This window comes from Polypterus senegalus, chromosome 2 (genome assembly GCF_016835505.1).
Source record: "Polypterus senegalus isolate Bchr_013 chromosome 2, ASM1683550v1, whole genome shotgun sequence".
NCBI lineage: Eukaryota > Metazoa > Chordata > Cladistia > Polypteriformes > Polypteridae > Polypterus > Polypterus senegalus.
Window position 1 is genome coordinate 137,630,214 of NC_053155.1, and position 12,353 is coordinate 137,642,566.

The 12,353-nt window shown below is 34.7% G+C and overlaps 1 protein-coding gene across 3 annotated transcripts in view; it reads right to left on the bottom strand.

The window, feature by feature from the left end:
• The window catches only part of gabrb3 (gamma-aminobutyric acid type A receptor subunit beta3), a 485,579-nt gene that overhangs the window by 121,222 nt on the left and 352,004 nt on the right, over positions 1-12,353 (bottom strand). For all 3 annotated transcript variants that reach the window (XM_039744693.1, XM_039744694.1, XM_039744695.1), the window contains one exon: positions 4,129-4,349. In XM_039744693.1, the coding sequence (XP_039600627.1) occupies positions 4,129-4,349 (221 nt within the window). The remainder of the gene's footprint in view (positions 1-4,128; positions 4,350-12,353) is intronic.

Genomic DNA, 12,353 nt, shown 5'->3' on the forward strand with positions numbered 1-12,353 from the left:
TGTTTAACAAAAATAAATCCAAATTTCAAATAGTAAAAACTTCTGTTGCTTTAATTTTTCAAATCTGTCCCTCCTTTTTTCACATTTCTCTCTACTTTAAAGCTTTATTTGTAAAATTAAACGTGTCAATTTTACGTTCATTTATTATTTAAGGTAGATATAGATAGATACATAGATGTAAAACAGCTTTTTCAATGTTTCTTACATGAATGATTAGACTCTCTCATTATTTATGGCTGTGTGTTAATCCAGAATTAGAAAATTTACTGGACTGTCGTTACCTTTAGTCAATTAATTTACAACTGTGAGGCAGCATTACCTTCTCCAACACAATATTCAAATATATAATACGTGCTTTCATTTATGGGTTATACTAATGAACATTGTTTTGCATTAAAAAAAACAAAACAAAATCAACAAATGACACAAATGTAATGTTTGCATATTCGTATTCAGCAATGAAGTATATTGTTTTGCCCGTATTTCTAACTGTGTGTCTGCAGTCATGCATTTCTGTGAGCACAGTACACATACTATTAATAAGGAGATGTGCTTTGCGCTTCCCATCATTGAAACACTAAATAAATTTTGTTTTGGTATTATCAAATAGAGCAGCTAAGGTTTTTGCCAATGATGAAAATTTAAATAGTCACTTCATTTAAATTTTACCTCAATTTTTACTTGTTTTACTTATTAGAATTGTTAGATTATGCATTGGGACTTATCGTCTGGACTGCCTTCTTAGGCAAATCCTTTTTTAAATTATTTTCCTGCCTCTTTTGCTTTTACACTTTTTGCGATTTTCAAATATATATCTTTATTGTCCTTAAGCAAGAGGTTTTTTATGGTTTAATCTATCCCTCTTGAAGGGTATTTTTGATAATTTTAGGACATTAAAAGTTTAAAAAATGTACTTAAAGTCAGGACTCCATTTTCATCTAGTGCTGGCCAAAGCCTGCCTGCGGAGTTTGAAGCCTGGCTGCTTACGCAGAGTTGGAGTAATGTCCAGAACCATGTGTTGACCGCAGAAGCCTCTGCCTGGTCATTTGTGGATCACAAGTATAAGACAGTTTCAGTTTTCAAATGTTGCTAGAGGTTACAGAAATATCCTTCTGAGGGTGGCATCTTGGAAACTTGCTCCTAGAATTATTGTCTCTTACGTTATTACACAAATCATATTAGCCTGTTGAAATATAGGTTAGCTCTTCCAATGCATCTTAAGATTCATCTGGTATTTCATTATCAGGCCTAAACCAGAACACTGTAGTCCTCACAATGGGAGTAGGGTTCTGTCATGATTTTTTTAGCTCATTCCTAACATTAAATTTGCAGTGTTGCTTTCATTTTGGTTTGTAGTTTTACATTTTTTTTTTTATATTGCCATTTTGTATCTCAGGTCCTTATCATCACTATGTATTATTGCAGTACTCTATTAATGTTGTCCAGGATTTTGGATACAAACAAAACAAATTTTGCTGTGTAGTTATTGATTGTTTTGAAGAACAAATCGTGTTTGATCTTATAATGAAGCAAGGCTCATTATTGCCAACCCCCGCAAACCTCTTCACTTTATATATATATATATATCTTTTAGCAGTCATGGGTCAATAAACTTAATCCATAAATAATACGTACTGGTATTTTGATTCAGGGTTCATGGCATAGTACATCCTCAGAAAAACAGCCAAAATAATAAATAAATATTTTTGAAAAAAATGTGAAGAAAAGGATTAGCATAAAATCAATAAAACACACAAAATGTGCATGAGAAGCAATACAATTGTATACATTTTTGACATGACCTACTGACATATACATATATTTTTATTTAGTTTTGTGATTGCAAAATTGAATGTGAAACAAAACTCAGCAGTTTTCCTTCACTCACATGCTTCTCTATATATTGGCAGTTTCAAAATTCTGTTCTCTAAGCTAAAAGTGACTTACCCTTTCTAAGTAAGGAAGCACAATACAAACTTCAGACATTGAAATGACTTCGCAAAAATACTGCAAAAATTACTAACATTTTAACGAATGACAATCAACAAAACACAATACAATATGTGAACAATTAGGAAAATGAACAGTAATATCAGGTAGTGACATGTAGGTTATAAATATGCATGTGTTGTTTAGATGTTTGGAAACTCTCAATGTGGTGAAATGGTATGAATTGTAGCTCTGTAGATTTTTTATTTCTCTTCCACTTCCAATCATATGACTGCCCAGCAGTGAGCAAGCAAGCAATAGAATGACCCAGGACAAATTAGATTCAAAAGGAAGAGATGGAGTGTAGCCCAAGGTCAATCCTACCATTCATGAACACAATATGTTAATTTCCCTTCTGTTTCAGCAAGGTATAACAACATGAACTAAATAAACTAGATTTTTACTTTAAACAAATTCCTTGAATAAGAAATGACACATCTTTTCAAGTTAAAACGGCTGAAAACAACCTTATGTAATACTTTCTTATCTACTGACAGTTATTGGAAAATGGAGAAAAAAAGTTATTGAAAACTGGAAAATGTCTATCCTTAAATTATATGTGACCTCCAGAGTACAATATTGGGTGAGGACTGTACAATATGAAAAAAAATCTAACCTAATTTAATTTACTTCATTGTTCTGTTATATTCCAGATAACACTAAAAAAACAAACAAAAAAAAAATCAGCAGGATTCTAAAAAAAGAAGAATGATGCAAAATATTGAAGAATCAATAGGAGCCAGCACTTTCAGTTCATTGAACCTAATGAGAAAGATTAATAGCATCTCTTTAAGAATGTATTTCTAGCTTGTTCTTTGCTGCTTTCTAAACCCTTCTTATAGCCTTGCAAAGAGTCTATCTAATAGATGTAAAAACCAAGGACATAAGATGTTTTTTGTAAAATCTGCTAAATGTTTGTTTCCAAGTATGAGAACTGAAAAGGTAATGACTGAGTATGTTCTTTCATTTCAAAAGAACATTTTCACTGCTTTGGTAATGTTTAGTTCTGTCCTTTTATGTAAGTAAACCTTGTATTTTGTGTTTAGTTGCCCAAGCTAGTTCACTGATGGTACCAGATATCATGTTAAACTTAAAAAAAAATATTCAGTTCAAATAAAGGACTATTTCACCTGGAATGAAATAAGGTTCTCAAACTGGTAATTTTCCACTGCACTTCTAATAAAAGCTATATTGCAATTAAAGGTAGTTCTATTCAATGTCAGACAGGTCAATTTTTTTTTTTTATTTTGCGTAATTCATGTGCCTTCCAAAGTGTGTGTTTCCTGACATTTCATTTGGACAATAGTTGTGTTTAACCCCAGTTCATACAAAACATTACATTTTAATGTTGGACTATTTCAAAATGTGAAAGTTATTTAAGACTAAACTTTGCACAATGTATTTTAAATGTGTAATTGTTGACAGTGTCTTCATTTCTGAAAAGGCACTACTGAGTATGCTTGATTTTACATCACACAGCTGGAGAGAGAAACAAATGTTAAAACCTTTTGTAACTATATAAAATATGACAACTTATAAAGGCATTCTGGAATATGTTGAAAATCCAATTCATATTATGAAAAGTTTGTTTGTTAGGATGCTGTTTTAAAGCAAAATCATTAAATTGCAAAACGAATGAGATTGCATATTAACATGGAGCAATTACATTGAACAGATTATAAAACGGGGCTGCATCAGCATGCATCTACACAAATAAATAAATAAAATAGGGGATACACCTCTTTGGCTGTATAGACATACTCAATGAAACACTGTGTCTCTTACCTTCTTTTCATTTCAGCATGAAAATAACCTTTAACATATTACATAGTGAGAGCCTTTTTAGTCCTCATTTCCACTGCAAATTTACTGTAACTGGAGGCATTCTTATTATGGTAAATTACAGCAAAAATAGATTAACCCTGACTGCTGACACTGCCTGTGAGGATAGTAAACTATAAGGCTGTCACATGGTCACTGCAGTCTTTTCTTTCAGCTGCAGGCTTCAGTTATATAATGTATCTTGAAAAAGCTTTTATAAAAGAATAATTAAAGCAACAATGTACAGTAAATGTCAACAATTTTAATAAATTACATACCAGAAGTACCCTGCCCTCTATCATTAATTTCAATGCTTACCTTAATCCGTACAGCACTGTTCCATCAGGATGCAAGCGTATCATTCGATTTTTAACTGTGACACCATGCACAAAGGACTTCTTATCGTTTAAAAAGTAGGTATCTGGAACCCAAAGTTGATCAGCTACTCTATTATCAAGAGTTAGATTGAGTGGGATTCCTGAATAAGCCAGCCTCTTATCTCTCCAGTATTGTTGAAAGTACATGGTTAATGTGTAGTCCTGAAAAATAAAAAAAAATAAAGAAAATAGAATTATCATTAACGTGACTAGTAAACATCCTGTTTGGAGTAATACATGTAATAAATCATTTATGGTACTTTTAAGAGGTACATGATAATTCATAAATATATAAACCTCCTTTGCCCATTCAAAAGCATTCACACACCGATACTTCTGTACTACTCTTAGACGAAATACAAACTATTTCATTCATGCACTATATAAACTACACAAATTATTCTTAATCCAACTATATTTTGAACATATTTAAACTACCTTTAAATAATTTGTAATTTCTCATTTTGAATGTATAAGATAAAGACTTGTGTGTACAGCCAAGATTGCATATTGAAAATGATCTTTGCCTTGAATATAAATAGAAATCATAGATTTTATAAAAATTATTAAACATACTTATTTTACCTATTATATAACTTGCAAATGTACTGTATGAGCAGTTCTGCATTGTTCCTTAATATAATATTGCCATTTTCCAGTGGTTTCAATTTATTATGTGTCCTTGATTTTGAAAAAGTAGGTACTCACTAGCAATACTTTTTATGCAATGTGACTGCTAGGCAGCAAACACAATACTCAATCATACTTTTGTTTTTTTTAATTTGTTTTTGCTTTTGTAGACACAAATATAAAACAATATTATTTTTTTTATCAAATTTTGTGTATAATTGTAGATAAACAGCAACTACAAAGGGGAGGGACAGATAAATTATGTCTAATTGTGCTTAAAGTCTGGCGCATATGAAGGAGAGAGGTCTAGGACAGGCAACAGGAGGCCAAGGCAATTCTCACAAGCCTGTAGAAGATAAATACAGTTCCTAAATGATATTGTAGAAGTCACACAGCCCTTTAAAAGGACACAAGGCCCAGGAGCTAATTCAAAATGTTTGCTCCTTTAAGGTAAAATAGAGTTCAAGGGTGCAATAGTCTTAAGAGCTGCTGGAAGACCCAGTGGTTTGATGGCCTTAATAATTAATGCATCCACCATTGACTGTGGAAGTTATTCTAGGCAGAGCCTAAAATGGTCCTGGTATAAACTGAAATGCTTTGTTGTACCAGAGGACCAGTAGATTTGGGTAGCAAGCAGATAAAATGGCTCACTAGCAGAAGTTAAGTAACATAGGCCTTGGGAAGTGAGAGAAAAAAAATTAACATGGAGCACTTTGTGTTGCGCAAATGGATGAACTGCCTACTCCTGTAGACAGCAATACACACTTATGAAGGAAGACTCAGACAGGCTTCAGTAAGTTTTCATTCTGCAGTGGACATTCCTCTCTCTGCCTCCCTGGCATGGACTGTCACTACCTCCGGTTAATATTTAGAGTATATATGAATGTCCAATCATTACATAAAATAATTTACAATTAAAGTATGTAACAGACACTATTTTTATTTCAAAAATTGTTTAGAAATTATTTACATTAAATGCAGAGAAGTTATTTAAGAAAAAGCGGTGTGTATTCAGAAGAGATGTTTGACATACTCTTGAGAATATTTATTTATTTAAAAAGCACTTTAAAAACAACATCAAGGCTGACCAAAGTGCTGTACAATAAAAACCCAGCATATCAGACACACAAAACCAAAGGGTAAATGAAACAGAAACACATAAACACATAAGAACTGAAGAGATTCTTAATAAAAAGTACAGTATATAGTTAGCCAACATCTCATACTCGAGAGTAAAAATGTGTTTTTAAAAATGATTTAAATGCAGCTAGCGAAGGAGCCTGGAAAACGTGCAACGGCAAATCGTTCCAGAGTTTTGGGGCTGCAACTGAAAAAGCTTGGAGTTTGCATCGTGCCTTGGGAACACATAAAAGCATCTGGCCTGCTGAAATGAGACAGCGAGACGGTACATAAGGGTGCAGCAGTTCCGACAAATAAAGAGGGGCACAACCATTAAAGGATTTAAAAACAAATACAAGGATCTTAAAATGAATTCAAAAAACGAATTGGAAGCCAGTTAAGGGAAGCCAAAATCGGGGTAACATGCTCATGCTTTCTTGTGCCAATTAAAAATCGAGCAGCAGTGTTTTGTACCAGCTGTAGGCGAGCAATGGCGGCCTGGCTAATTCCAAAAAGAAGAGCATTACAGTAATCTAGACGAGATGTTATAAAAGCATGTATCACTGTTTCAAAGTTTGCACTTAGACAAGGCAGGCTTGATTTTTAACAGCCACCTCAACTGGAAAAAGCAAGATTTTACCCCTGCGTTCACATGGCTATCAAGTTTTAAAGTCGGATCCATTTTCACACCTAAATTTGTGATCATGGTTTTCTCAAATTGAGCCACAGTGGAAAGGTCGATGCAGGGGGTCCCGCTGGTGCTATTGGGTCTAAATAGTATGACTTCTGTTTTTTTCTCATTAAAATTTAGAAAATTTAATGCCATCCAACTCCTTATGTCAATAAGGCAGTCAAGCAGAGGCTGGACAGAACATAGACCTTGGCGCTTCAGAGGGAAATAAACCTGACAATCATCTGCATAAAGATGAAAGGAAATACCGTGTTTCCGAAAAATAGCGCAGAGTGGCAGAAGGTATAAGGAGAACAGAAGAGGTCCCAGGATGGAGCCCTGTGGTACCCCCCCAGGGGAGGGCAACAGAGGTGGAAGTAAAATCATCGATACTGACACAAAAACGTCTATCTGTGATGCACACCCACTGCTCCAGCCTGGAGATGAGGATCTCATGGTCTATTGTGTCAAAGGCAGCTGTTTAATCCAAAAGCATCCATAAGCTCATAATCAAACTTTTATAAATAATATTTGTGCTCTTCCAACTCTCATGCCAGACTATAATTCAAAATTAAATCAGCCTATCACAACAAAATATTTAAAGTGGCGCAACACCTGAACTGAATAAAATACGTTTTGAAAATGGAAAAGAATGGTTTGGTTTTTTTTACAAATACTGATCTTTTGTCAGGTGTGAATTATGGCCATTTATAATAGTACCTTATATTTTTACATTTCTAATAAAAAGATTAATTGAATCTGATGACCACAGTAATAGTACTTATGCTACTGTACAACTCTGGTCCTAACAGGGACAGATAAGTACAGTATGAAACAGAAGCTTGCTCATCTGCAGTTATAATTCTTAAAATGGGCATTCTTTTCAACTCATTTTTATGCCTGTTGATCAAGTTAAAGATTATGAGCAGCAGACACATTACTTTTCACAAGTGCACAACTAAATGATAAAACAGTTCTGCCTTTGTTTTTCAGTTTGTCTTGAGATATAGCTAGGCACTCTGTAATATTAATATTTTTGGATATTTTGCATTTCAACCTTAACTTTTAGTAGGCTTGTCTTCCTTTTCGTCTTTTTATACCACATAATGTATATTCTTTTCATTAATATTTACTGTACAAAGCATATGATATACAAAATATCTATCTATCTATCTATCTATCTATCTATCTATCTATCTATCTATCTATCTATCTATCTATCTATCTATCTATATATATATATATATATATATATATATATATATATATATATATATATATATATATATATATATATATATCCCTACGAGCAATTTCATTGGTATGTTTGGCTTTGCTGACATGATTGAAAGAGGAAGTGTGGGTGTGAGACACACGAGGAGAAGTAAAAGTGTATAAGGCACAGTAAGAGTCACCTTTAAAGGAGAGCAAGATGCCTCCTAATGACAGAGTCTGAGAAGCAGGTGTCAGAAGAGGGAATGCCAGCCAAGAGAGGTTCTGAAGTTACATGTTAAGCCAAATGATATCAAATATTTTAAATTTACTCTATTGCCTGTTTTCAACAGATAACATGGCTACTATATTCATAATAAAGACTACAATATATATTACAAAGTGCAGCACAGTGGTGCAGTGGTAGCGCTACTGCCTCGCAGTAAGGAGACCTGCGTTCGCTTCCCAGGTCCTCTCTGCATGAAATTTGCATGTTCTCCCTGTGTCTACGTGGATTTCCTCTGGGTCCTCCAGTTTTCTCCCACAGTTCAAAGACATTCAGGTTAGGTGCATTGGCGATCTTAAATTGTCCCCTTGGTGTGTGTATGTGCCCTGCCTGGGGATTTGTTCCTGCCTTGTGCCCTGTGTTGGCTGGGATTGGCTCCAGCAGAACCCCGTGACCCTGTGTTAGGATATAGCTGGTTGGACTGACATATTACAAAAGATAAGCCTATTATTTAAATATACATGTTATCGTGTTGTCAAAGTGTACAATGCCATTATTTCACAGAATAAATAAAAACGATAGTGTATGAAATAAAAAATGTAATGTAATACTTTAGGTTTAGAGAATATAAATTCATCCTACCTATCATGAACCAGTTAACGTGTGGAAACAAATTTGACATTTCAATAAAATGCACCAAGTCTATTACATTTTATTAAATGTCCAGATATCTCATGAGCCAACAGAATTAACGTGTGGATTCATTGTGATATTTTTCATATTAATTACAGTATAAAATAGTAAATAAATTTGGCACATGTATTAACAAAATAACACAAAAGAGGGTTGAAAGCAGAAAGAACAAGAAGTCCCAAGAACCGGACATCACAACATCAAGCTGTAAGTCTAGCAGCTGTGGAGGCTCATCTACATATACACCTTAAAGGTACTATAAAGCACTACATTTCACACCTTCTTTTTCATTCTTTCTTGACTCTGGTCTGACTTTCACCTACCAACAGAATATTTATGAAAGAGACAATATCAAATCCTCCCCATACCAGCTCAAAACTCCTCAGGCTCCTGGTCTCCCTGATATCTGTTGCCAACAAAGAATTGTGTCTCTTGGGCAGCCTCTCAGCTGCTCACTCTTTTAGAGGTTCACCCTCTAGAGGATGTACAAGAGAGTACTGGCCATCCACCAGCCCACTGTAGACTCTCGCTTCCTCTAGGCAACTTACTCTCTGCTATTGGAGCTAACAGGTTTACATTTCAACAGTTTGTCTTATGTTCTCTACCCTGCCATCCCTAGTCTCATTCTTTCTCATCATAGAGGTTCAGGCATTCCTGTTACCTGTTGGGTAGACCTACTGTCTGTCCTCACTGCATATTCTTTACCAGGCAAAAGGTCTATCTTTGTTTTATAGACGCAACTGCTTATTGTCCTTCTGGGATGCCCAGTACATTCAGGTAATGTTCCCTGGAAGAATTGGGTGTGTATGAGCAAAACGTTTTCTTCGTGAGCAAGAATTTTCAGTTACAGTTCCCTGTAAGCATTACTTAATATTATGCAGTATAATTATGCATCCACGTGTAATATTTTTTTATGCATTGAGGAATACAGGATTATGCAGGAATACACTTGACAATATATTTATTATAGTGGCATTTCTTTTTAAACTATTTAAGCATATACAATTTAATAATGAATTCAATTATTCATACAGTTAAAAAAAACTGCATGGGAAACTTGATTCTGTACCTTTTTAAATGCTTCATTACCTAAAACTAGATTATTAAAAAAAAATAATTCAAAGTTGTTTTTGATTTGCTATAAATCACAGCATTCAATTGGCAAAAGCAAATTGCCTGCTTAACCACTTTATGGACTTGCAAAAATTATTACCATCCAGAAACATAAATTTTTTTTACAGTAATACAATTAGATTACAGTAAAACATGGTTTTGTCATGTCACTCATCCATTCATTCATAAACCTAACCCACCAGAGCCTATCTGGACAGCATCAGGCTCAAGGCAGAAATCTAGAAACAAAAAGTTTGCAAGAAAGACCAAAACAATATAAAAAATTTAAATGAAACAACAGAAATGAAAATGCTTCACCACCAATTAAAATCATTTAGCCTCCTATAAAAAAGTAAGCCACACCGAGCAGGGATAGAAAAGTTTAAACTTACTGTTTAGCTTGTCTAATCTTTAGTAAAATGTGTAGGCTTCTTCTTATTAAAACTGAGAGCTTGGACCTATTGCTGCTTGGTGCTGGAAGTGTTAAGCATCCATCACAGCAAACAAATGCTGGATTTCATTGTCATTATGAAAATGTATTACAACTACTATATTTCAGATTTTCTTTTATTATTGTTACAGCTTCAAAATTACCTTTTCAACGAGCCTTTCCAATGTTAGCAATATTCATTATAGTAACCTAAAAGCAACGTTTTCATTCAATTTCGAACAGTATACACCTTTAAACTGCTGACTTGACACACAATTTTTAAAAACACCTAATTTTCAATTCATCTTTGTTTCACTGTAACACTGAAAAGATGACTCCATGGTGCTGTCAGGGTATCAAAGAAAAATCTCTATCTGAAATTGGGAAATAAAAAGGATAAGTTAAAATGGGATAAAAGTTTGGAATCACCACAAATACACTGTCCAACGTCTGTGTTCTTTTTCCTGTTTTATCATTTTCTTTCAATTGCTGCTGCTAACACTGATAATTATTATAATTGGAGTGCAATATTTAAAGAAGCAACAAAAAGAGAACCTGTAGGGCATCTCCTTCTTAAACTACAGATTCTGACATAGTTATCCTTTCAAGCAGCTATGCATCTGGGTCTTCTGCTTCTTTTTCTGTACTGGTGAGATCCAGTTTGACTTTTTCTTTGAAGACAGTAGTGGACATCTTTGTATGAAATCTTCAGTTTCTTGGCAATCTGTCACATGACACCTTAATTTCGCAAAACAATAGGCAGTTTATTTGTTTAATAAGGGATCTGGAGATAAGACATAGCCAATGACACAAATATAACTCAGAATCAAAACTTTGTCAAAGACAAAAAATGAATACAAACTGTAGGCAAAATTTCAAAGCAGTAAATTTGTTAACCCTAAAGACTAATGAATAATAGAACATGCTAGCAAAGATTTGAGGTGTATCCACTAACTCGCACAATCCGGAAATGGCAAACACCAACCTTTATCCCATTGAACTTGTAATGTCATGTGCACACTCCTGGTCGTCCAAGCCTATAAATGCACTTGTCACCATCAGTAAAGATGTATTTCTCAATGTATAATTAACTTTCACTTTTTTTTTCCTAGATAGTATATACATGTGATATGGAGATAATGTATATATGTATATACACAGAATAATACCATGATCAGATCAGGTCAGGCTGGGAAGCACCACATGACAAAACAGCTCTGCATTCTGGTTGGCAACCTCTCAGAAAGACACGGGGTCCAGTCCCACTCTCTGGAAATGAACATCTATCTGCCTCAGCTGTTGCGTGGGCATCCCCTTGGCCTGGTCCAGCCACTTGGGTCCTCAATAATGAGGATCCTGAGAGCCAGATCACCCTCAGGGAATTCTCCCACATGGCCGTAGTGCCATAACTGAAACTCCCTCATAATGCAAGTAATGTGTCTCACTCAGGACTCCAAGAGCAACCGCTCATTCAACACAAAGTCAAACTAGCAGTACCCAAGGATTTTCCAAAGAGACACAGTACGAAAGGAGTCCAGTCTTCATCTCGGGTCACTGGATACTGTCCATGTCTCGCAACCATATAGCAAGCACCAGGACTCTAAATACCTGGATCTTTCGTCCTTATGCATAGATGATGGGAGCATCACACTCAATATCATAATGTTATACAAATAGAAAAAACTGGCATGATTTGGAGGACAAAGTTGTTATTAAAGAGATATGTGGCTATACTGTTCATATATAGACACATAAATTGAGGGGTTAATGTACAGGATACACAGCGTACTATATGACAAGAAGTACAAACTTAGGATGACCAGATGGATTAACCAAATCAAGCAGAAGGAAAAAAAAAAAAAAAAGCTGAGATACATAAGGCTGACAGTATGTGAGCAGTAAAAAGCTTGAGTCAAACAGGAAGCTAGCGAGAGCATAAGCTGACTGACATTGTTTACATAGTTAGGCAGGCCCTCTGATATTAGCATTGTAGTAGTCTTGCAGTGTAAGGAAACCAGTTTTAATCCACTGCAACATAATGAGAATACTCATTGTATATAATGGATTCTGGGC